The 24,400-nt window shown below is 38.6% G+C and overlaps 1 protein-coding gene across 4 annotated transcripts in view; it reads left to right on the plus strand.

Annotated features, from left to right (window-relative positions):
* TMTC2 (transmembrane O-mannosyltransferase targeting cadherins 2) overlaps positions 1-24,400 on the plus strand; it is a 395,252-nt gene that overhangs the window by 344,404 nt on the left and 26,448 nt on the right. Inside the window, exon 12 of one of the 4 annotated variants that reach the window (XM_072772934.1) lies at positions 21,236-21,472. The exons of the other annotated variants lie outside the window; for them this stretch is intronic. Coding sequence (XP_072629035.1) covers positions 21,236-21,274 — 39 coding nt within the window. The 3' untranslated portion in view covers positions 21,275-21,472. Of the gene's footprint in view, positions 1-21,235; positions 21,473-24,400 lie in introns of those variants that run through there. 4 annotated transcript variants of the gene reach the window in all.

The raw sequence follows: 24,400 nt of genomic DNA on the forward strand, positions 1-24,400 counted from the left end.
TAATGAGGAATGTGGGTTGCGTTGGGGAAAGTAGAGTTGCAAGAAGCCATCTTGAGAAAACCAAATAAAAAGATACCGTAATAGTTTAAGCAGAAGGTATAATGTGAAAGTACAGAAACACAGTGGAGTTGAAAAGAATATGCAGGGAAAATAAGTGGATTATTTGATGGGATGTGAATAGGAAAATCAGTTGGCCTGATGAATGTTCCAAAATTTGGTATATAGGAAACTTGGAAAAAGGAAAAACAAGGACCCCAGTCAGAAGAACATGTTTATTTCAAGAAAAAAAAAAAAATGTTAAGTTTGTACCAAACTGTTTCTAAATGAGAGGATATCATCATTGTCCAGGGGACATTCCTATCAAGGAGGCAGTCAGAGGGAAAGGCCATAGCTAGGAATAGAGATGTGGCGTTATTTGCAGAAAGGAGATCATGCCAAAGCAGTGGTTAAGATCACTGAGGGGAGGGGCACCTGGGTGACTCAGTGGTTGAGCACCTGCCTTTGGTTTAAGCTGTGATCCCAGGGTCCTGGGATCGAGTCCTACATCAGATTCCCTGCAAGGGGCCTGCTTCTCCCTCTGCCTGTGTCTCTGCCTTTCTCTCTCTCTCTGTGTCTCTCATGAATAAATAAATAAAATCTTAAAAAAAAAAAAAAAAGAGATATCACTGGGGAGAGATGTAGAGAAGGGAGACCATTTCAAACCCTGGGAAATGGGCAGCCCCGGTGGTTCAGCAGTTGAGTGCTGCCTTCAGTTCAGATCATGATGCTGGGGTCCTGGGATCAAGTCCCACATCAGACTCCCTGCATGGAGCCTGCTCCTCCCTCTGCCTGCATCTCTGCCTCTCTCTCTCTCTCTCTCTCTCTGTCTCTCATGAATAAATAAATAAAACCTTAAAAAAAAAAAAAACTGGGAAACTCTACATGTGGAATGTAGGATATGAGACAATGAAGTCCGTGTTAATGAGCAATTTCCACTGCTGCTAAAGGTAAAGGAAAACAGACTGAGACTGTCCAGTGACTTCAGAGAATCAGCTGTCCTCGGCTACCTGGTACACCTTTGTGCAGTTGATGTGGGCACAAGTTGTACTGTGTTAAGGAGGTGGAGAAGTGGGAACAGAGAGTGTAAAATTATTCTGTAAGTTAAGTTTGGAGGTGAATGAAATAGACAGGGAAACTGCAAAGAAATATTAAGCATATGTTTATTAAATATTAAAGGTAGGTGTTAAGAAACATGCATGTGTCTAAATATGAGGTTATGTCCTCATAGAGGAAAGAGCAAAGAAATACTGAAAATCTTCAAAGATCATTTTCTCCCCAAGGACTGAAGAACAGAAAATAGACTGAAGAAAAAAAGGTGAGGAAAAAACAAAAATTAGAAATATAGGGAGCAGAAGCTGAGGTAGCAAATTACTTCTCTCCCAGGTATTTGCTTATCTGCTGGTGCTATGGGAAGAAGGAGAGAGTTTGAGGTCAGAGACCTGTGGACAGCTGATGTGCTGAGGTGCACAGCAGGTCATAATTGATTTAGGTCTGGCCTATCTATATGTGATAAATGCCAATAGAAGTACAGTGTTGTGAGATATGTTATTACGCCGTTTGTCATTTTGTGATCATTTTATTTTTTTTATTTATATTTTTTTAAGTAGGCTCCACCACGGGGCTCGAACTCACAACCCTGAAATGAAGACCTGAGCTGAGATGAATAACTGAACTCTATGTCTGAAACTAATCATATGCTATATTCTAATTAATTTAAATAATATTTAAAAAAAAAAAACGAGCTGACATCAAGAGTTGGATGCCTAACCGACTGAGCCACCTGGGCTCCCCCTTTTGCAATAGTTCTAAATGAAGTTCCAAAGTCACCGATAGATTATTCTCATTTTTTTTTAGATTTTTTTTCTAGATTTATTTATTTATTTATGATAGAGATAGAGAGAGAGAGAGAGGCAGAGACACAGGAGGAGGGAGAAGCAGGCTCCATGCCTGGAGCCCGACGTGGGACTTGATCCCGGGACCCCAGGATCGCACCCCGGGCCAAAGGCAGGCACCAAACCGCTGAGCCACCCAGGGATCCCAGATTATTGTCATTTTGATTCATCTTCTCTGACTTTTATGCTAGATGTGATATTAGAGATTGAGATCTCTACGATGTATAGTATTTTATAAATGTTCTATCATGACAATTATCATATATGAATTAAAGGGGAATCTGCTCCAAGGATCAGATTATCCAGTAAAAAATGTCATATACACATTATAACTTTCCTAGGCACTTAAAGCGTAAATTACTTCAAAGTGTTATTATAAAATCAAAGTCCGTGTTCTCTATTTGGGCTCTTTGGCAATGATGTTAGGTCACAGATAAAATAAGAAATATGGGATTCAAAGAAATCAGCCTCCTATATAAGAGTTGCAGCTGCGCTATGGATAGTCAACATATTCTGCAATGTATCACTTTCAATTTGGACTGCCCTTTTTATCCTAAGTGTGGGACAAGAGGGACGATGAGAGGAGATGACTGCTCAGTAGAAATAACCACTAAATCTGGGATTGGGCGATGAGGGAGCAGTTGAGAATGAATTATCTGGGGGGCACCTGGGTGGCTCAGTGGTTGAGCATCCGCCTTCGGTTTAGGTCGTGATCCCAGCAATCTGGGATCAAGTCCTATATCAGGCTCCCTCTGCCTATGTCTCTGACTCTCTCTGTCTCTCATGAATAAATAAAATCTTAAAAAGAATAATTTGGGCTGTACTGTTGGAAGGGATAGAAAATATTTTGAATATAGTTGTTTACTGATGGGAAAGTTATTGTTCCATCCTAATTAGAACAAGGGACCTTGAAATTAAGTTAAACAGGACAGATTCAGATTTGACGATATAAGAGAATTTCTTTTTTGGGGGGTGGGGGTTACTGAGCTTGTCATTTTGTTGGGGGAGGAAAAGGAAGGGTTAATAATAATTTGTCTGGGAAGCAATTAAACCACATTTCTGCTTGTAAATGGAGGAGGAACCACATGGCCTCTTCCGAAAGTTTCCACAGGCTTCTGTGATGTGGGAAAATTATATACCATGTGTCTCTTGACTTTCTGACGTTAATAATATACGGATCCCAGAATCACCACATTGACTTCATGAGTAAAACGCGCTTTAATATCGCACATGTATTTCCCACTCTCACTACTTATTTCAGTTTCAAATACGTCTTTATAGTTTACAGTTAGAAAATGCAACGAGGGAAGTTGACAAACCCAGAATAAACTGGTTTCAATCAAGAGAGAAATTGCCATTCGTTTTCCCTCACACTTTACCTGGTTTTATAAAATGGGCCCAGAAATATGATTGAAATGAGACTGTTGTTTATTCACAGGCACACAATTAAGTCAACAAACACTTATTCTACTTTAGTTCCTAAACAGGCTTCATCACATTAATATGTATATATATGCACACATCAGGAGAAAGAAGGTATCTAATTCTTGTCTAATTTCTGCAAGATAGATGCTCACTTCCCTGATAGCTTGTTACGCCAGGATCAGTTTTAGTCCTATCCCACCAGGTCCAGGGGGGACTTATCCCACCTTTAGTCCTATCCCACCTGGACCTGTCTTCAGACCACTTTCCACTGTGATTTTTCCCAAATCACTTAGATGTGCAGCACTGTTCATCTAACAAGTTGCACAGTTGAGTTTGTTTTGTGTTGTACTTCTATTTTGGAAATGTTAGATAAACCAGAAAAAAAAAAGTATTTTTGAAGTGCTTGCTATTTTTTTTTCTGTTTATTATCTTGTATAAGTCTTCATGCTTAGAAGACAAAGATGATTAGTAGAATCCAGTTGTTTACTAACGGTTGCTGTGGTGACAGTTTTTGCCTAGCCTGGGATCATACAGTTGGGCTAAACGAAGCCGTATTTACAGTTTTTCCATACTCGGGGCATTGTTATTCATCACAATCCACATGCAATCATCCTCAAATAGTATTTTTTGAATGTATGTATGTGCACTGTGTGTGCGTTGCAGAATCACAACCAGAGAAGGATGGGGTGGGGAGGAGGTGTGAGGCACAGACAGGAACATAAGTGGCTCTTGGCTATAAAGAAAATCAGCTTGAGTACTTTGGGTTGAGGAACATCAAAACCTCTGGGCAATTCCACTTAATTATGTTCTCTGATTCCAAGCATGTTTATTTTTACTCACATTTCTTCATGGGGGTATCCTTTGCATGGATTTATAACTATAATTGTTTGAATTGTGGGACCACACACTAAAATTGCATCTAGTTCCTTCTCCAGAGTAACTGGATTCCTGGGGGTTTTTTTTGGGGAAAACTCAGCTAATCTAACCACACTGGCCCACATTCCTACCTGGGAGTATCAGCTAGGTGGACTGGGAGGTGCCACCATTGGAAGGATGTGCCCTTCCCCCACCCCAGCCATCACATTCTTTATAATCCCCTTCAGTTATTTTGACAGCTGGTTTCCTCCATTTCTGTTATCCTTTTAGGCATCTAGGTTTCTGATCCTTGGCTGATCTCATGGGGTTATGTTTTTCTAAATGTATACTGAAACATTAACCAAAAGCTATACTTGTCTATGAATCTTTATTCCCTCCCTCTTCTGATTTTCCTCACCTCCTTTTTTTTGTTTGTTTGTTTCCTTATTTTTCCTCTAGTTCTAGCTCCTTGATACCTATCAGAACTCTCACTTATATCTGCAGATAAAATTATAGTATCCTTTACCCTAAAGACAAGTACAAGTTTGGCAGATCCTGAAAAATTAGTGAATGGGTAGATTAACTTATCAAAGTCCTATGTCCTTGTTAAAGAAAAACAATTATTAACACTTTTTTAAAAGGTAAGCAAGGCATTATTCAGGATTATTGTGATTAGTCACAATTTGGGGAGAGATGGCGTTTTACCTCAAAAACAATAAAAACAGGAGGGGGTTATAGCCAACAAGCAGGAAGGATGAAGAACTTGATCAGATACCAAAGGTAAGGAGTCTCACTGAATGAACTTAGGATTTTTGCTCTAGCTGGGCTCGGCAGGCCACAGACAAGGCCCAAGGATGAGGCCTTAGTCAAAAAGAGGGCTTGGAGGATCCTGTCTCTTTTTGGTCAGGGAGTGATGTTTTCATCTGGGATGACATCATTCTCCCCGACCAAGTTGTTAAAAATGCTAAGTTTCCTATCACTGGGTAGTATCAGAATCAAGAGTTCCTCTTTATCACTTGAGAAGAATTTCTTTAAATATATGGCTGTAACATAGTCTTTGCCAATAAGCAGTAGAATAGTATGAGAGGAGTGACGTCTTTAAGAGGGGGGAATGTGGATGCTACACAGTTTTTCAGTTTTGGTCTTACAATCAATGGTTATTTCCTTGACTATCCAGTGCCAACAAATGGCTACTGTGATACTCCAGAGTTTTAAAAACAATCCTGCACCCACATTATGGTTACATCAAAACTTAAAACTGTAGAGAACTGAATTTCTTAAGAATGGGAGACCAAGTCTATCATTGTTCATCCCTGGTTTTCATCTCTACTTTTTTGTTTTCACTTTCTTAAAGGATTTCCTCTGAAATAACACCCAGAAATGCAGCTCTACAATGTATACACGTTTTCTTTTTGAAGAGTGAATGGCAAGTTAGTGAGGGCAAGTGTGGTGTCATGAGAGATCTGTGATGAGATAGTTTGAAATGGTCACACGAGGATTAAATTGGTTTCACCTGAAAAGTAACTTGCTCGGTTTAGGAATGTTGAATTTTAAAGATCAGCAAACTTGAAAAAATTTGTTAGAATGATTCACCAAATATCTATATAAGCTACTTCTAACAATCCATGACTAAAAAAAAAAAAAAAATTAAGTGCTTAAATGATATGCAGCAATAATCTGCTGTGTTTTTGAAAGAGTGGTTTGACAGATCTCAACAAGTTCAAGAATGGATGTTAAAGGTTATTACTAGCTTTGTCCATCACTTTTTTTTTCTTATTGCTCGATCTAAGGTACTCTGTCCTTAACTACTTCATATTTCATCAAAGAAGAGACAGCTGAATCTTCTTCATGGAATCTATTCTTACACCAGTTATTTCTTAATTGTGGTTTAATTTTCATTGGTTGTTTATATAATAATGCTAATAAAACCCACTAAGGGAAACACCTAAAAACCCTCAACATATGTTATAATTTACTTTTCTGTGTGACAAATTCTTTCGCTTAAAAATATAGTGCATTTTCCACCTTAATTCCAGGAACCAATGATTGTTTTCTCTTAACAAGATTCAACTATCTTTTCCCAAAGGGTTATACTGTCTGTTAAGTTTTTGTAATCACAGATTTTATTTTAAAGAAACAAATTTTTTGAAATTTGTTCATTGAGAGAGAGAAAGAGACAGCACAAGCAGGGGAAAGGGCAGTGAGAGAATCTCAAGCAAACTCTATGCTCAGCACAGAGCCAGACATGGAACTAGAACTCAGGACCTTGAGATCACGACCTGAGCCCAAACCAAGGGTTGGCTGCTTAACCGACTGTACCACCCAGTGCCCCTAATCATAGGTTTCTTCTTATTTCATTGGCTGTGCTTTCTTTTGCAACACAACTGTGCTATCAAACTATCAGCAAATCAGACCTGCAATAATAAATAAACCCATAATATGGGTTGATACTTCTTCATCCATGATTAGATGCATTATTAAAATACCAGACATTACAAAAAAAAACTATTCAGAAAAATATCAGTATGACACTAATAAAAGATAAGGGATTTTTAAAATGTATTTCTATAGACCTACTTAAAGGTAGGTCTACTCTACTTAAATTCAAAATACATGGACATCTATTTTAATTTAATTTTTATGGAGAAATATTCCTATTAAGAATTTATAACTTCTCACCTATATTCAGTTACTTGTCTCCACTTTAATATCTCATTTTTGATACAGCATTATCAGGCTTGTATTGAGAGCAGTAGATTCCTCAGGTCTTGAGGATGGAATTATTTTGCTACCGAAGAATTATGCACTTTAATTAGTCTTGGAAATCTTTACTGGAGACATGTGCGTATGCTGAGTTTTCTCTTCGTTAAATAATATGACATTAACATTTTATTTTACAATATGCTGATTGACATAGTAACTCCCAAACATTTGCTACTCTTAGGGAACTTTTATGGAAAGCAGATGATGCATTATACCCTTAAGCACTATACATCATATCATTGCTTTAAACCTATTATTTACATTTGTGTGTATAAACTGGGTTTCCATGTTTGGAATTTAGGTACCTTTTTCACATACACCTAATGATGTTAAAAGGAAAAAAAAGAGCATTCACCTAAGTGAGAATAATAATATTGAGAGGTTTTAAAGTTGATAACTCTTCTAGGTCCATATTGCTAGGTATTATGTCTATTAATGATTTGAAAATTTTGTCTAACTTAGACACCAGAAAATAGTCTCTTTTTTTTTCTATTAGAAAATGTCAGCCTAATGACATGTATACTTGTGAAATATTCAAAGTTAAGTTCTACTACATTTTTACAGATGGGGACACTGCGACAGGCCAACGTGTCCAGGATGTCACAGCTAGTGGTAGAGCCAAAATACAAAGCCAGGCAGTCTGGTTTCAGAACCTGTGTTCTTAGCTTTTCTGCTTCTTTTATAAGATTGCCTACCAAAAATTCAATAATGCCCACCAATAAAACCTCAGACACTGAAATCAAAGGATAGTTATTTAAAATGTGGTAATTCCAATCACCTAGAATGTTTGTGTATTAATCATTCTGAAAAGTGCTGTTTAGCAAAATTGACAAATTCTTAAAGTTCAGTCGTAGACCCTCGAACGTATGCTTCTATCCACCCCTCTTCATATGGCCTATAGATCCCAGTTGGAGAAACCTTGGAGAAGTGAAATGGTATAGACTTTAAATGTAGAGAAGCAGACCTATTTGTCTGTTTCTAAAATAGGCTCCAGGGCTATGATGAGAAACAAAGACATTGTGATCCCTGCCCTCTTAGAGATGTAGCAGATGTAGGATTAGTATTTAATTCTTCCTTAGTTTTTTTCATGAGTGATTTATCTAGGTTACGAGGCTTGAAAGTTTGCATCTTCTACAGCTTATCCAACGATGCCTAAAAACCCATGAACTCAATCACCTTGTCATTTTGTGTGTTGAAAGCCTGTTTAGGGACTTCTAGAAACGTAGCAAATTACTATTTTGTATTGCTTGAAATGTATTGATTACTTTACCTTTGTTTCATACGATCACAGAGAATATGCTGCTCATTTTCTCATAAAAAGAAACTTATTTCCTTTTCTTTAGTAAGTCCTTAGAAAAATTGGAGAAAGCAGGATTTAGGGAAATGTTGTTTTAAGATTTGGAAAGCCGCTTTGGACAATAGGTTCTTACTTTCTTGGCAGTTTCTTTGGGAAGTTTTGCTATTACCGAATTGGTTTTTAAAGTAAGAGTTGTGGTAGAAAGACATGGGTACATCATATCAGATTTATTTTATTTCTACTATATATGTTTATTATGATCTGGAGATATATTTAAGAAAAAGTTCATATATTAAGGTTATTGTGATTTCATGTCCTGTAAAAAAAATGTTCAAATACATCAGAATCTAAAATTTCCCTACATATAAAAAAAGCAATATGCTTTCTTTTTTTTTTTAAGATTTTATTTATTTATTCATGAGAGACACAGAGAGAGAGAGAGACAGAGACACAGACAGAGGGAGAAGCAGGCTCCATGCAGGGAGCCCGACGTGGGACTCGATCCCGGGACTCCAGGATCACACCCTGTGCTGAAGGCAGCGCTAAACCGCTGAGCCCCCCAGGGAACCCAATATCCATTCTTTTTAAAAAAAATATATATATATACCTTGAAAAGAAAAAAAATAACTCCCTTAGAAATATGCTAAATTGATTGTAGGTTTTTAAACTATTTGATGAAGTTGTATCAATAGAGTATTACAGCAAAAAGCTTTTATTAAGTAATTCAGAATTGATCTTTTGGTCTTTACTATTAATTTAACTAATTTTAGCACTTGTCTCATATATCTAAATTGAAGTTACTGGATATGGTGAAGATGTTTATTTGGTAGGAATACTGCAGGAAGGTATTTTATGACTCAGTTCTTTTTAAAATTTGGTTTGAATTTTCAGCTCTGTTTTAATGGAAGTTTATTACCTGTTCAAACACGTGCATGCTTTAGCACTACATGTGCCTATTAGAACATGCTAAGCCCTGGGAATAACCAAAGTTCTGGCAGATGGGCATTGGCAGGAGCCTCAGAACAAGTCAGGGTTCTTTGGTAAAGGCAGGAATACTGATGGAACACTACGATTCATACCATCCCTGAAGTTTGACAATCAAAGGACAATTCATTATTGCAAATATTGAAGGCCTGTGTTGAATTAAAACTTTTGATAAAATAACAGTGCATGATAAATGATCTTTGATATGGTGTAGACAGGGCTTTACAAACATACATCAATTTTTAGAAATTTTAATGTGTTGTTAGCAATAGCAGTAGTTTAGCCTTTCTATGTTGCATTTCAAAAGTATAAATCTTGGACAGCCCGGGTGGCTCAGCGGTTTAGCACCGACTTTGGCCCAGGGCGTGATCCCGGCGTCCTGGTATTGAGTCCCACGTCGTGCTCCATGTGTGGAGCCTGCTTCTGCCTCTGCCTGTGTCTCTGCCTCTCTCTATCTGTGTGTGTTGTGTGTCTTTCATGAATAAATAAATAAGATCTTTTTTAAAAAAGTATAAATCTTAATAATGAATATGTATTTCATGTATATTAATAACATCAAAATTTAGTAAGTGTTTGGACATCAACTGTATTCTCATGATATGACAGCAGTTAAAAAAAGAAGTTGTATACTTCACTGCTTTCAGAAGAGCATTCTCTGCAGGGAACTCCTGTGGAATCATGTTTTATTCACACGCCCTGGTAGGCAGTAGACCTTTGGCAGTTTGCGCTCCGGGATCAAATGGTGAGCACACTAACCCAGGCTTTCCCTCCTCTGGCTCTAGGATCTTGGGTATGTTGCTTACATCTCTAACCTGCATATGCTCATCTGTAAACAGAGTTAGCAATAAACACCTCAGAGGGTTTTTTATGGAACTTAACCATACATATAGAGCACATAGAGCGACGCCTGGGTGGCTAGTGGTTGAGCACCTGCCTTTGGTTCAGGTCATGATCCCAGGGTCTTGGGATCGAATCCCAAGTCGGGCTCCCCATGGGGAGCCTGCTTCCCCCTCTGCCTGTGTCTCTGTGTCCCTCATGAATAAATAAGGTCTTTTTTTAAAAGAAGCACTTAGAATGCTGCACGGTCCATAGGAAGAGCTAAATTATTTGCATTACAGGAATACATCTCTGTATTCTTAACATAGAATAATTTTATATACAGAAGTCACTTCCACCTGCCAGGCTATGTAGACAGTGGGCAGATTGGCATTGCCCATCTCAGGCTCACGCACACTCCTTCCTCAGGACGTTGATATTCACTCTTTCCTGCCGCGCTCCTGCTTTCCTGCAGATGGTGGCCTGGCCTGTTCAGGTGTTATCTTAAATGCCTTCTCCCATAGTGCCTTCTATCAGTAAGACTTCCCTTCCTGCCCAATATGAAACAGCCCTGTAGCCCTCACAGGCCCTCCCTTTCATCCTGCTCTGCTTTTTCCCCTTGGCACATATCATCATCTACGGTCTGTGTATTCCCTCCGATATATTTGCATCAGCTGCCTCCACCCTCCAGGACGTGAGCCCCAGGCTGGCAGGGATGCTCTTCTCTGTGCCATGCTTTCCCTAGGACCTAAAGTGGTGCCTGGGACACAGCAGGTGCTCGGTCACTAGTGTGAAGGAATTCACAGGGGGCTCCTGTCCTTCCCCGTTGTGGGCATCTCGCAGGACTTCATGGGGGGCTCCTGTTCTAAACATGTTGCGTACGTCCTCCTCTCCCCCGGTAAAACCTGGCTTCTACATGCAGGCCAACCACAGCAGGAGCTGCGCCGCACAAAACACGTTGATCTTTTACAATGCTGGAACTAAAACCAAAACACAGGCTGAATGCCAAGAACACGTTGAGAGGCTGCGCGGTAGCTGAAGAGCCATTTGAGTGATTTTTATGAGATTTTCAAAGATGATGTTGATTGTGAACTCTCAATGAATGTGGAAACTTGAAATCTTCTCTCCTTATCCCTGACGTGCATCCCCCTGGATCTCTTGGTTCTTTCGGTCTCTCTACTGGAGGATCGGAGACAGTGATCACAGTGACCTGGGAGCTCTATTCTTTTTTTTTTAAGATTTTATTTATTTATTCATGAGAGACACAGAGAGAGGCAGAGACACAGGCAGAGGGAGAAGCAGGCTCCCCATGGGGAGCCTGATATGGGACTCGATCTCAGGACCCCGGGATCATGACCTGAGTCACAGGCAGGTGCTCAACTGCCGAGCCACCCAGGTGTCCCTGGGAGCTCTATTTTTAAATGAGTTCATATTCTCATGAAATTCGGAGTCACTAGGTAGCTGGCTGGGTGTCTTACCAAGTGTTCATACGTAGAAGTGACAACAAATCTAATAGAATAAGCCTATAAGGGGATCCCTGGGTGGCACAGCGGTTTGGCTCCTGCCTTTGGCCCAGGGCGCGATCCTGGAGACCCGGGATCGAATCCCACATCAGGCTCCCGGTGCATGGAGCCTGCCTCTCCCTCTGCCTATGTCTCTGCCTCTCTCCCTTTCTCTCTCTGTGACTATCATAAATAAATAAAAAAAAAATTTAAAAAAAAAAAAAAAAGAATAAGCCTATAAAATAAACCTTTGGGACAGCTGCTACTCAGCTCTACATTCTAAATAAGATGCATTTGCTATGTATTATCAAGAAAGCAGTATAACTCTAAACTTCTCTGCTTGGCTTCTTTGCAGGCCTCAGAGTACTCCGAAAGACACAAACTAGATAATAAAGTGCATTTTCTGAATCCGTTCAGACTTGACTGAAAAATTTTCCATGGTTTTCAAAAAAATGACCCCTAAAAGGGCATATACCTCCCTCTCAAGAGGCAATTTACCCTATAAAAGATTTCTTTTTAAAAAAATGACAGAAGTGGGGCACCTGGGTGGCTCAGTAGTTGAGTGTCTGCCTTTGGCTCAGGTTGTGATCCCGGAGTCCTGGGATCAAGTGCCACATCGGGCTTCTCCCTCTGCCTGTGTCTCTGCCTCTATCTCTGTCTCTCATGAACAATAAATAATTTTTTTTTTAAAAAAAGGACAGAAATATTGCAATACTGGAAATAAGAGTACGTGAGAAAATTTAGGATGTGACTAAGGAGCCAAGAAGTGTTCCTCCCCATTAGTCAAGTTTATGAGGGAAAAGAACCCCTGCATTTTGTAATTTAGTTCCCTGTGCTTCTGACTCTGGGTGACTGTTTTGATGTTTGTCAAACATCCTCCCACCACAACGGGAGGAGAACACCAGTGGGAAGGAAATGACAAAAATCACAGGTGAGGCACCTGTCCTGAGAGGGAAAGCGCCCCAGGGACCTGACAGGACAAGGCATGGCCCTGGGGACCAGTGAGTTCACATCAGCCATTGAGAGAGAAAAGCCAGAGTCTGTAAAAGAAAAGTAGCCTACACTTTAAGAAACCTGACTGTGGTCAAGAAATAATTTTAAAGATGAGAATAACTAATCAGCTAAACTAGAATGTGTGCTTTCCCGGGAGACTTTTTCCAGACTCTTTCTGCCTTTACTGTGGCCAGCCTGGTGGGGAGTCTGTTGGGGTCAGAAGCAAGGGCCAGAGCGCCAACTGCACCTCCTCTGTGGGGTTTGGCTGTGATGTTTTTACTTTCGTGGGATCATTGAAACAAATCCCTATCCCTGGAAAAGAGCACCCACTTTTAGCCTCCTCCACAGTTTAGATTTGCTGTTTGTTGTCCAGGGAGTTCCACTGATTGAAGAAAACTAAAATAAGACGGTGGGGATCAGGGAATGTGGTTACATTTTCTTAAATTACGACTTTGAGAAAATGTCTTAACGGGGTTAGTATTGACCACATTTTCCCCAACAGATAAGGCTTGCTAACCATTATCCTTCATCTATCTTACCTTTTTCTCAGTTTTTTTTTTTTTTTTTTTTTTTTTTTTGCCAAAGAAAGAGCACATAGTTTTTTAATTATGGTCACAAATAGTTTCCATCATGCTACAAACAGTTTGACATCCTAGACTTCTCTTGAGGACTTCATTTGTTGTTTGAAACCCTATTCATAAAACAGTGGGAAAATAGTGGTGTGTACTTATTTGAATTCAGAGTAATGTTTCGTATGCCTTGAAAATATTGCCCCCTATATCTATCAAAAATAAAGTGGCACGGTGTAAAGTCGTTGAATCACTGTCTTGTACACCTGAAACTTATATATAGCACTGTTAACTGTACTGGAATGAAAATTAAAAAGTTAACAACAACAACAAAAAAATAACCTGGCATGAAAAATGGAACCCACAGAAAGAAATGAACATTTTAGAAATTCACCATCTGCTTGAGCTCAATTAACAAAAGATCCTGCAAAGCCTCCCTTAACATGATCTTCCTGAACTGTTCCCGGAAACAACAGGGTGAATTTACTATCCAATTAAAACTGATAAGAAAGTTGGCTTTGACATTCATTAAATAAACCTGAGATCCTACATCCACTCTGGGACTCTTTGTTTTAAGTTATCTATAATTTTCTTGCTTACAATCAATGCTAATAAATTTTCTACCACAGCAAAGGCAACAGTGGTACAGTTCTATTATTTACTGTGTTGTGTTTTTTTTTTTTCAATCTACCTCCTGTCATTGACCTTGAGCCCAAATGTTATTTCTTGAGAATAAAAATACCAGTCTTGCCTTTGTGTAATGTAGAGGGCCTCAGCCCTACCTCCATTAGAATTACCAAGGGAGCTTTTGTAATGTGCTGAGCCCTGGGTCTTACCAGATACTCTGATTTTAATTGGTCAAATATGGAGCTCATCATCCTAGTTTTTAAAGTTCCCCAGGTGAATCTAATGTGTAGTAAGGTTGTGAACCACTAGTTTAAAGGCCATTCTGTTCTTGATAGGCTTTGCTTCCATCATTCAGTTGTAGCTAAGCCATTTACTGTGTGATCTTGGGTTTGTACTTTAACCTCTCTTTCAATTCTCTTTTCTGTAGGATAGGGCACTAATACGGCTTAAATCGTAAAATCATTTTGAGAATCCAGTGAGTTACTGAATTTTAAAAATGTAAAATAGTGCCTGAAACATAATAAGTGTGCAATACAGGTTAGCTGTCATCAGCATTATCATCTCAGTTTTTAAAAGCCAATGATAATAATCAGGCTTTGAATTGCTTCCTTATATATAGCTCTTAACCTGTCTTCTTCTGCAACATCTGTGCATTTGTGCTTTCCCTGTGCAAGCATACCTCATTTTATTGCCCTTCATTTTATTGCACTCTGCCATTTTTTACCAATGGAAAGTCTGTGGCAACCCTCCATCGAGGAAGCCTATCGGTACCATTTTTCCAACAGCATTTGCTCCATTCGTGCCTCAGTGTCACATATTGGTAGTTCTCACAATACTTCAAACATTTTCTTCATTATTTTTTACGGCGATCTGTGTTGTGATCTTTGATTTTATTATTTAAATTGTTTTGGGGGCTCCATGGACTGTGCTCCTGTGAGATGACGAACTTAATGTATGTGTTCTCACTGCTCCATTGACTACCGGTCTTTCATGTCTGGTCCTTTCAAATGGTCTTTCATCTATTTCCTGAGACACAACAGTATTGAAATTAGGCTAATTAGCAACCTCACAGTGATCTTTTTAAGTGTTCAAGTAAAAGGAAGAGTCACACATCTCTCACTTTAAAAGCTAAAAGTGATTAAGGACAGTGTATATAGATTTCTTACCTTTTTCTCAAAGTTTTTTTATTTGCCAAATAGATTTCTATTATGTATATTGGAAGACTTGTTGAAAGCCTCTGAAATAGGCTGGAAGCTAGGTTTCTTGATGTGTTAGCCACGTTGTGGATGCAAAGGAAAAGTTTTTGAAGGATATTAAAAGTACTATTCCAGTGAACACAAATAATAATAATAAAGTGACACAGCTGATATGGAGAAAGTTCTAGTGGTCTGGAGAGGACATGAAACCAGCCCCAGCATTCCCTCAGGCCCAAGCCTAACCTGAAGTAAGGCCATAATTCTCTTCAATTCTTGAAGGCTGAGAAGCTGTGAGGAAGCTGCAGAAGAAAAATTTGAAGGTGGCAGAGATTTGCATATGAGGTTTAAGGAAAGAAGCCCATCTCTTGGTCGTGAAGGTGCAAGGTGAAGCAGCAAGTGCTGATGTAGAAGTTGGAACAAGTTTTCTAGAAGATCTAGCTAGGAGAGTTAATGAAGGTGGCTGCCCTAAACAAACTGGTATAGATGAAAGAGCCCTGTTGGAAGAAGATGCCTTCTAGGGCTTTCATAGCTAGAGAAGAGAAATCAATGCCTGGCTTCCAAGCTTCAGAGGACAGGCTGACTCTCTTATTAGGAGCTATTGCAGCTGGTGATGTTTAGTAGTTCCCAGTGTTCACTGACCATTAGGAAAATCCTGGGGCCATTAAGAATTATGCCAACTCTGGGGCAGCCCCAGTGGCTCAGCAGTTTAGCGTCTTCAGCCCAGGGTGTGATCCAAGTCCCACGTCGGGCTCCCTGCATGGAGCCTGCTTCTCCCTCTCCCTCTGCCTGTGTCTCTGCCTCTCTCCCTCTCTCTCTCTCATGAATAAATAAGTAAAATCTTAAAAAAAAAAAAAAAAAAAGAATTATGCTAACTCTGTTTTGCCTGTGCTCTGTGAATGGAATAACAAGATTGGATGACAGCACATCTGTTTACAGTATGGTTTACTGAATATTTTAGGCCCACCGTTGAGATCTGTTTAAGAAAAAAAAACTCCTTCACAATATTCCTGCTCATTGATAATGCATCTGGCCACCCAAGAGCTCTGATGGGATGGGCAATGGGATTAGTGTTGTTTTCATTACTGCTAACCCAACATGCATTTTGCAGCCTCTGGATCAAGGAGTCATTTTGACTTTTAAGTCTTATTATTTAGGAAACACATTTCATAGATGTGTTTTCATAGATGCCATAGATGGTGATCCCTCTGATGGGTCCGAGCAATGTACACTAAAAACTTTCTGGAGAGGATTCACCATTCTAAATACCATTCAGAACACTTGTGACTTGTGGGAAAAAGTCAAAATGTCAACAGTAATAGAAGTTTGGAAAAAGTTGATTGCAACCCTCAGAGATGACTTTGAGGAGTTCAAGAGTTCAATAGAGGAAGTAACTGCAGATATGGTGGGCATAGCAAAAGAACTAAAATTAGAAGTGGAACCTGAAGATATAACTGAATTGTGGCAATCTCATGATAAAACCTGAATGGATGAGGAGTTGCTTCTTATGGATGAGCAAAGAAAGTAGTTGCCTGAGATGGCATCTACTCCTGATGAAGATGCTCTGGAGATTGTTGAAATGGGAACAAAGTATTTAGAATATTGCATGAGCTTAGTGGATAAAACTGAAGGGGTGGCACCGCTTGAGAGCATTGACTCAAGTACTCGAGACAGTTCCATCGTGGGTAAAATTTTATCAAACAGCATCACATGCTCCAGAGAAATCATTTGTAAAAGGGAGAGTCAGTCGATACTGCAGACTTAATTTTTTGCCTTATTTTAAGAAATTGGCACAGTCACCTTCAGCAGCCACCACCCTCATCAGTCAGCAAAAAGATTATGACTCACTAAAAGCTCAAGTGATGGTTAGCATTTCTTTTTAGCAATAAAGTACTTTTTAATTAAGGCATATACATTGTTATTTTTTCCTTTAGGCATAATGCTATTGCACACTTAATAGACTGCAGGATAGTGTAAACATAACTTTATATGCACTGGGAAACCAAAAAATTCATTTGACTCATTTTACTGCGATATTCACTTTATTGCGGTGGTCTGGAACCGAACCCACAATATCTTTGAGGTATGCCTGTATTATAAAACTCACTGAAACTTTTGCTTTTTATTTAAATGTTGTATGACCTGGCACAAACTAACTCAATTTTCTCATTATATCTGTTGCACAGAGTTTGTGTGAAAATTAATTTTAAAAATTGAATGACACATAGTAAGCACTCAATGAATGTTACTATATTGCTTTTATTAGGTACTATTGCTATTCTTAGCTATGGTGTCTCAGAAGACAACTAATTCACAGTATGGCAGATATATTTTTGTATTCTGTATGTGCTTGTAACCAAACTAAGCTATCACATAGACATAATAAGCACTTGGAAACTAAATCAAGTTCTAATCACCTACTCTCTTTAGCCATCATGGTGCCTAGCTATGACGTATAAGAACAGAAACATAAGCCATAAAATCCTTAAATTTTAAATCCTTAAAATCTCTAGTCTCATCCTGAGAATCACTTTGAAGTATTGCATGGTGGCAAGCCAAAGAAGATCCTTGAAATTCCAAATGCTGACCTCTTATAAGTCACGACCTTTCAGTAGGCAGTGCTAACTCTTGGGGTTTGCAATCATATATCTTGACTTGGTAAAGGTATAATAAGGAGTTGGCTTGTCAGTATTAAAAAAAGGGGGACAGATTTTTATGCTTTGTGTTTCTGTATATGTTCTTTCTACTATGTACATTTTCTAGAAATCAATGTATATACACTAGGTTATAGTCAGCATGGGCTCAAGGGCTTGAACTTCAGTTGTAATAGGAGACATGTAGAGAAAAAAGCATTTTCTTGTCTCCATATTTAGCATTTTTATGCTTTTATTTTCACACCAAATTCTTGATAATATATTTTAGAAAGACTATGCACAGTCCTAATATACTGTAAGATTGTTACCATGGTTTAGATGTTTTAAGGGTGACATTAAAATATCTAATTTTCAGAAGCGTTAGAAGGGGAAGGTTTGATGTAGGTATACTTCCCTATATTTAGTCTGTGTCTTGAAGAAATTACTTCAATTCGTGCGCTGAGTGAAGGAGAAAAGAAAGAAACCAATTACAGTTGGAGAAATCAAATGAAGTATAATCACTACAGTACTTTATTCTAACATCACACCCTACTAAAGAGTGTCACATTCATGCCCTTTAGAGAGAAAACTCATTTGCTGTAATTTAATATTGAAGTTTCTATTTCCATTATTATGAATTAAGAGTCATGCAGCTGACATATCAAAGTCGTCTGCAAAAAGTTAACCTGCTTCAATAAGATGGTTCTTTAAGACCAACTCTTTCTCTGGAATTCTCAGTTTGTGAATGGTGCCATCATCTTACCTAGGCAATGAAGCAGGAGACTTAAAAAGCAGCCCCAAGTCTGCCATTTTGCTAGGGATTTCATCTTTCATTTCTCAAATCTGCCTTCCCCTACTCTATCTCTGCCAACCCTACCCTCATACAGATCCGCAGTATGATCCTACCATTGTACAAGTTGTCTGCTTCCTTCTTAGACCTATTTCTTAGGTTCTTGGAGAGTGGTACTTCTAGCATGTAAATCTGGTCATATTAATTTCCTGAACGAAGTCCACACTTGTCAGATTCCTCTTATGCCCAGTACTCCAAGACTTCCTTTCGTACTCTGAGACTCTATTGAAATATTCATAAAATCAGCAAATACATTCAGTCATATCAGATATAACCCAAGACCTCAAATCCTGTGATTGCCAAATAAAGTTACATTTCCTTTAATATATGACTGAACTTAACCTTTCACATAATTTCAGAGTTTTCCCCCATAAAATGGTTGTCTGTTTTCCAGAAGTCTCTGGGTGGTTTCTTAGTTACTATATAAGCCTTTCTAGGGGCAGCCTGGGTGGCTCAGTGGTTCAGCGCCGCCTTCAGCCCAGGGCCTGATCCTGGAGACCCAGGATCAAGTCCCATATCAGGCTTCCTGCATGGAGCCTGATTCTCCCTCTGCCTGTGTCTCTGCCCCTCCCCCCCCTCTCTCATGAATAAATAAATTAATTAATTTAAAAAAAAAAAAGCCTTTCTCTGTCCAAACCCTCCTTGCACTAAAGCCCAGCACCTCCTTTCACTGCTCCTTTCCCATCTCTTTTCCCAGCATGCCATGCCTCAAATCCCCTTCCTTAACTACCTTTTGCTCAAGTGACTCTACTCTTTGACTTGTAGGTAAACTTAGTAAGAGGTGCTGGAATATGACCGAAGGTCATTTGAAAGAAAAATAATTAACTCAGGGTATTACCATCATTTTATCAAATTTTACCTGATTGATGAACATTACATGTTTCTCTTTTTTTTCTTCCTAACTTCTGTTATAAACAGTGTTACAGTGCTACTTTTATATTTCCTTAGAAGTTATTATGATCCACATTCCCACCAACACCATTGCTGATATGAATAATATCCATCTTTTATATTATCATCAGCATGAAGAGCAAAAGTTACTATCCATTGTTTGAAGTTGCATCTTTCTGACTACTACTGAGTTAACATATCTTAGATATTCATAAATTAATCCTTTACCAGTCCCTGAGACTTTCCTCTCATAGATCTTTTGCCCATTTTTTTCTGCTGGGCTTTCTTCTTATCAAGATACCTGTCTTTTCCACCATGACATGTGAGTTTCCTCTCTTGCTGAAAAAGGCCTCTCTCACACGAAGATTTTGTTTTGTTTTTTAATTTTCAGTTTAGATTTTTAATTCATGTGGAATTTATTTTTTTATGGTTTTGGGTCGGAGTTCATAGATGTTGCACAGCTATTAAGAACATACTCTGTTTATAAGATGTCATCTGGAAACAGATATATGATTAGTGAAAATGCAAGATGTAGATTTGTCACTATATTTTAACACCCCCAGTTTATACACTCAGAGGAAGGGGGATGAAAGGATAACTAAGTGAAAATAAGAAAATAAATTTTAAAAGGGTCAATAAGAGAGAAAAAGTAGTAACATATACATATTGGTTTGGATTAAAAAATGGAAATTATGAGCCTTCTTTGGAAAAACACATTTGTGTTCCTGAAAGAGCCACTCTTCTCACAGGGCAGCCCCAAAGAGCCTCCTATCTTCATGGTTGCCGCTATACTGTAGAGATGACCCTGCCTTTTGCCTATTCTGCAAAAAATATTTTTTTTTTGCAAAAAAATATTTTTTGCAGAATATCTCCTACACAAAAAACAGGACTAACAGCTCCCAGCCTCAAACAGAGTCTTAGGGCCTCCATTTTCTATTCTGTTGCTCTTCCATCCCTAAGAGCATGGGCCTCTTTTGCATGGTCACAGCTAATTGCATACACGCCCCTGCCCTAATGTATGGAGCCTAAAAGAAAAGCAGTTCAGGGTAAGGATTTCTTTTTATGCGAGTTATACATGTCCTTTCTACTCACGTTTCATTGATGAGCACTTAAGCACATGAGCAAACCTAGTCATGAGCAAAAGTGGGAAATATTGCTTGTGGCTTTCAACTATGTACCCAGAAAGAAGGGAAACCCAGATTGTACTAGGGGAACAATCAGCAGTCATCACCATATTATTTACATGATTTTCATTGTCTACTCTTGCTTTGCTATTCTATCTTATGAGTTTCTATTTATAATAGGTTGTTTTGCTTAAATAAAAATATTATCCATGTTTTTGCTATTCCTGTGATTAAAAAAGAACCATTTTATCCTGGATCCCTTATCAGGCATCTCTCTGAACTACTATCAAGTTGTATTTATGACAACTGTAAAGAGACAAGAAAAACTTGGGTTTCTCTGGTCTCAAGAAATACATAAGGGGCAAAGTTAAGTGAAAGCATAAAGCATTCACCCCTCTATGACTATGCACATGGCTATTTGCAGACTGACTTGAAATTAAATGGTGGTAATGTGGCAGGATTTTTAAGATAAATGTGTTAAATACCAAAGCTTTGAAGATCCCCACATTGTCTCTTGGGAGGCATGTGAATAACTGTTGCTAGTTCAGGGGTGTAGGGATATGTGTGTGTGTGTGTGCGCGCGCGCACGTGCAAGCACGCGCACACATTCATCAAAGTCTATTTTACCTTGGGAACATGTGGAATAGTTAAACAAGTAATGAATAATGAAACATTACAGAAGATAATCTTTGCAAATGTAAGATGCACAGTTAAATTTATTGTCATCAAGTCTGTAAAATTGTGTTTTAAATATTATATTTTTATATCTTCAACCGTGGCAGAGCTTTCCTGAAAAAGAAGAAAAGGAAAAGAGAAAGTAAAACACAACCCTTCAGACATCTCCAGACATTTCCATTTCCTTTGTGCCTGAGAGTTGAAACTGCCAAGTTCACCGAATGAAACACTACCTCCAATGAATCCCCAAATGTATCATATAAAACAGGGAAGAAAAGGCACTAAAATATTTTTATAACTCTTGCTTCAAATTTTTTCTGTGTATTAAATAAGTTGTCAGCTTATTGTTGGGTTTGTTTCTGCTGTGAGAGTCTTGAAAAGTAGCAAGGGATTGTGATCGATGGGTTTATGCTAAGCTTTTACCCACTAAATCTCTGCAGAGGCAACTCCCCTCCTGTTCCTCTTGCCTGAACAAAGGGAGAGGTAAATTAAGGTCCAGGAAATGAAGAGAACTTTAATAAGCTCCCTAAAACTAGGGCACTTGCAAGCAGGGAAGGGAGAAGAGACATATTTGGGAAATATGTAGGAGATCAAATGGGCAGCATCTGATGATTCCTTAATAGGGGCATGGGAGTAAGGAAGAGAGAGGAGCTTGTAGGTTGGATGACCAAGTGGATTCCAGCACTTGTTTAAATAGGGATCTTGAAGGATGAACATATCAATATGCAAGATAATGCATTTAAGTTGGATGTCCTGAATTCCTATAGACAACTAAATATGAGCCTGAAGATTAGGGGAGAATCAGGACTGGAAATCCAAGTTTGGAAGTCATGGCAAAACTCAGAGAGAACACAGAATAAATGGTCTGAACCTAGAGTTCTTGGAAAGATAGCACTTCTTTGATTTCCAAACTTGATATATTAGTTTCAAAAGATACGTTTACAAGGATGACTGAGATTCAAGAGGTGGGATATTCTTCAAGAGGTGGGATGATTATGCACATATATGTGTACATATGTGTCTGTGCTCATATGTACATGTGTGTTTAAGCTGGAGCCTGCAGTATTGGCTGATGGATTTGAAGTAGGGTGTGAGAGAGAAAAGTCAAGGAGACACCATGTTTTTTATCCTGAGCAATTTTAGAAGGATGGAGTTGCTATATCCTGAGCTGGGAAAGACTTCCCAAGGAGCAGGTTCATTGAGTAAGTGAATGAGTGAAAGAAATAAAGAATGAATGATTTTTAATAGAAATGCAGCTTTAAAACTTTATCACAGCGACTTAACTGATGATAATGTGTTTGAAAGCCTTACTAGACCGTTGTAATGAACAAACTAATTTACATTTAGTAGCTTCCCATTTGCATGTAAGCCATGCATTATAAAGTAGTTGGCCTTGCAAGTAGGTTAAATATGCCTCCAGGAAACCCTCTTCACAATATTAATTTGCTTAACAAGCTCTTTCTTCTTAGATATTAGAAATGGAAATTTAAACTCAGATGAGGAAGACTGCCTCTAGATCTGAAGTCAGACTGATGACTTCTTACTATTATAAAAATTTGACATCATGAGCACGTATGTGATTGAGATGAAAACCCTGCAAATGTCACAGATGTACCCCTTTGAACCAACACAAATACCAGTTGCTTTTACTCAATTCACTTTACAGGTACTTCACAGATTATTCAAATATGTCTTTTACATATCAGAGAGTTTACAGTTCCTACTTTTTAGAGTCACAGTTTGAAATAATAGGTTCCATGCCAATTTAGGAAGCTCACCATTGGCATCATCCACCAAAGTACAAGTGGTCTTACCATTGTGAGAGATATGGAGCTCCCAATGAAAGACCACGTGTAGGGGCTCCTTCATTCACTAAAATCCTTACGATATGGTTTTGAGTGATCTTTGCAGTCTTATCTTCCATTTCTTTTTCCTTTGCTCTCTGAGCACCTATCAGCCTGGTTTTGTATCAAGGTCTTGAACATTCCATGCTCAGTCCCAACTCACAGCTTTGAACTTCTACTTCTGAGTGAAGGTACCTCTGATGAAGATCTCTTAATTTCTCTCATTTATGTGATCTCAACTTGGCAATCATTATCAGGAAACCTCTGAACCACTTTACTCCCTATACTTTGCTTCATATTTATAGTTCTTACCATAGTTGATGTTTATTTACTTGTGTGATTATTTGATTGTTTATTTCCCTGAAAGAGTGTAGGCTCCACGAGGACAGAATCTATGGTTGTTTAGTTCAAAGTGCATCCGTTCCACCAATGCAGTGTCTGTCCCTGGGGAGCACTTACTAAATAGTTATTGAATAAATCTGTAAAAATAGGGATCTGCCTGAAGTCACACACCTAACTAGTGGCACAGCCAAGGTTTCAATTTAGACTACTGGTCATCTAGAGAGAAATTAGGGATAGAGGAGTTTCAGTTTGATTCTGTGTCCTGGAAAGGGTATACTGAGTTTATTTAAAAGTAATTATCATGCAAAAATCGTCCTTCTCAAACATGCACATGCACACACAACACGCAAACATAAATAGTAGCTGAGCCTACAAGATAGAAATCGGTTGTAGTACAGCTGTATCTCTTTCCTCTGTTTCTCTAGACTTGATCTTTCCCCACACTCACAAGTAGTTTCCAGCTCTCTACATGGTTGTACCACGGGCCATTTCAAGCATAGTGTGCATTCTTTCATTTAACAAATATTTGTTGAATACCCATTCATCAGCGTCTCTGCTCTAGATATTAGGAACTAGCAGGAAACCATGTAAATAAGGTCTCTTCTGTTTACAAAAAGAATTTTTTTTTCTGATGGTGAAAGGACTTACACATATGAAATATTATTGAATGATGCATGTTACGAGTAAAATAAAACATAAGCTGTAAGAAAACAAGACCCGTATTTTAGGTTGGATAATCACTTTTTAGCTTCCCTTAAAAAATGAGATATAATCTGGGAGTGATCTTGCAAGGAACCAGTCATGCAAAAATGTGGGAAGAGAAGCAGCTCATTTAAAGGCCTGAAAGCAAAATGGAAGGAAGATTGGAGCAGAAGGAAGGCCAAAGTGGAGGGAGCATAGGAGTGAGAGAGGGAAGGGCAAGAGCTGACATTGGAGAGGTAAGTACGGATAGAAAGGGATGACTTTGAATTTTATTTTAGGTACAGAAGAAAACCTTTTGGGTGATCTAAATATTAGAGTAAAATAATTTCCTTTAAATTTTGCAAAGCTGAGGGCACCTGAGTGGCTCAATGGTTGAGCACCTGT

The sequence above is a fragment of the Canis lupus genome, chromosome 13 (genome assembly GCF_048164855.1).
Source record: "Canis lupus baileyi chromosome 13, mCanLup2.hap1, whole genome shotgun sequence".
NCBI lineage: Eukaryota > Metazoa > Chordata > Mammalia > Carnivora > Canidae > Canis > Canis lupus.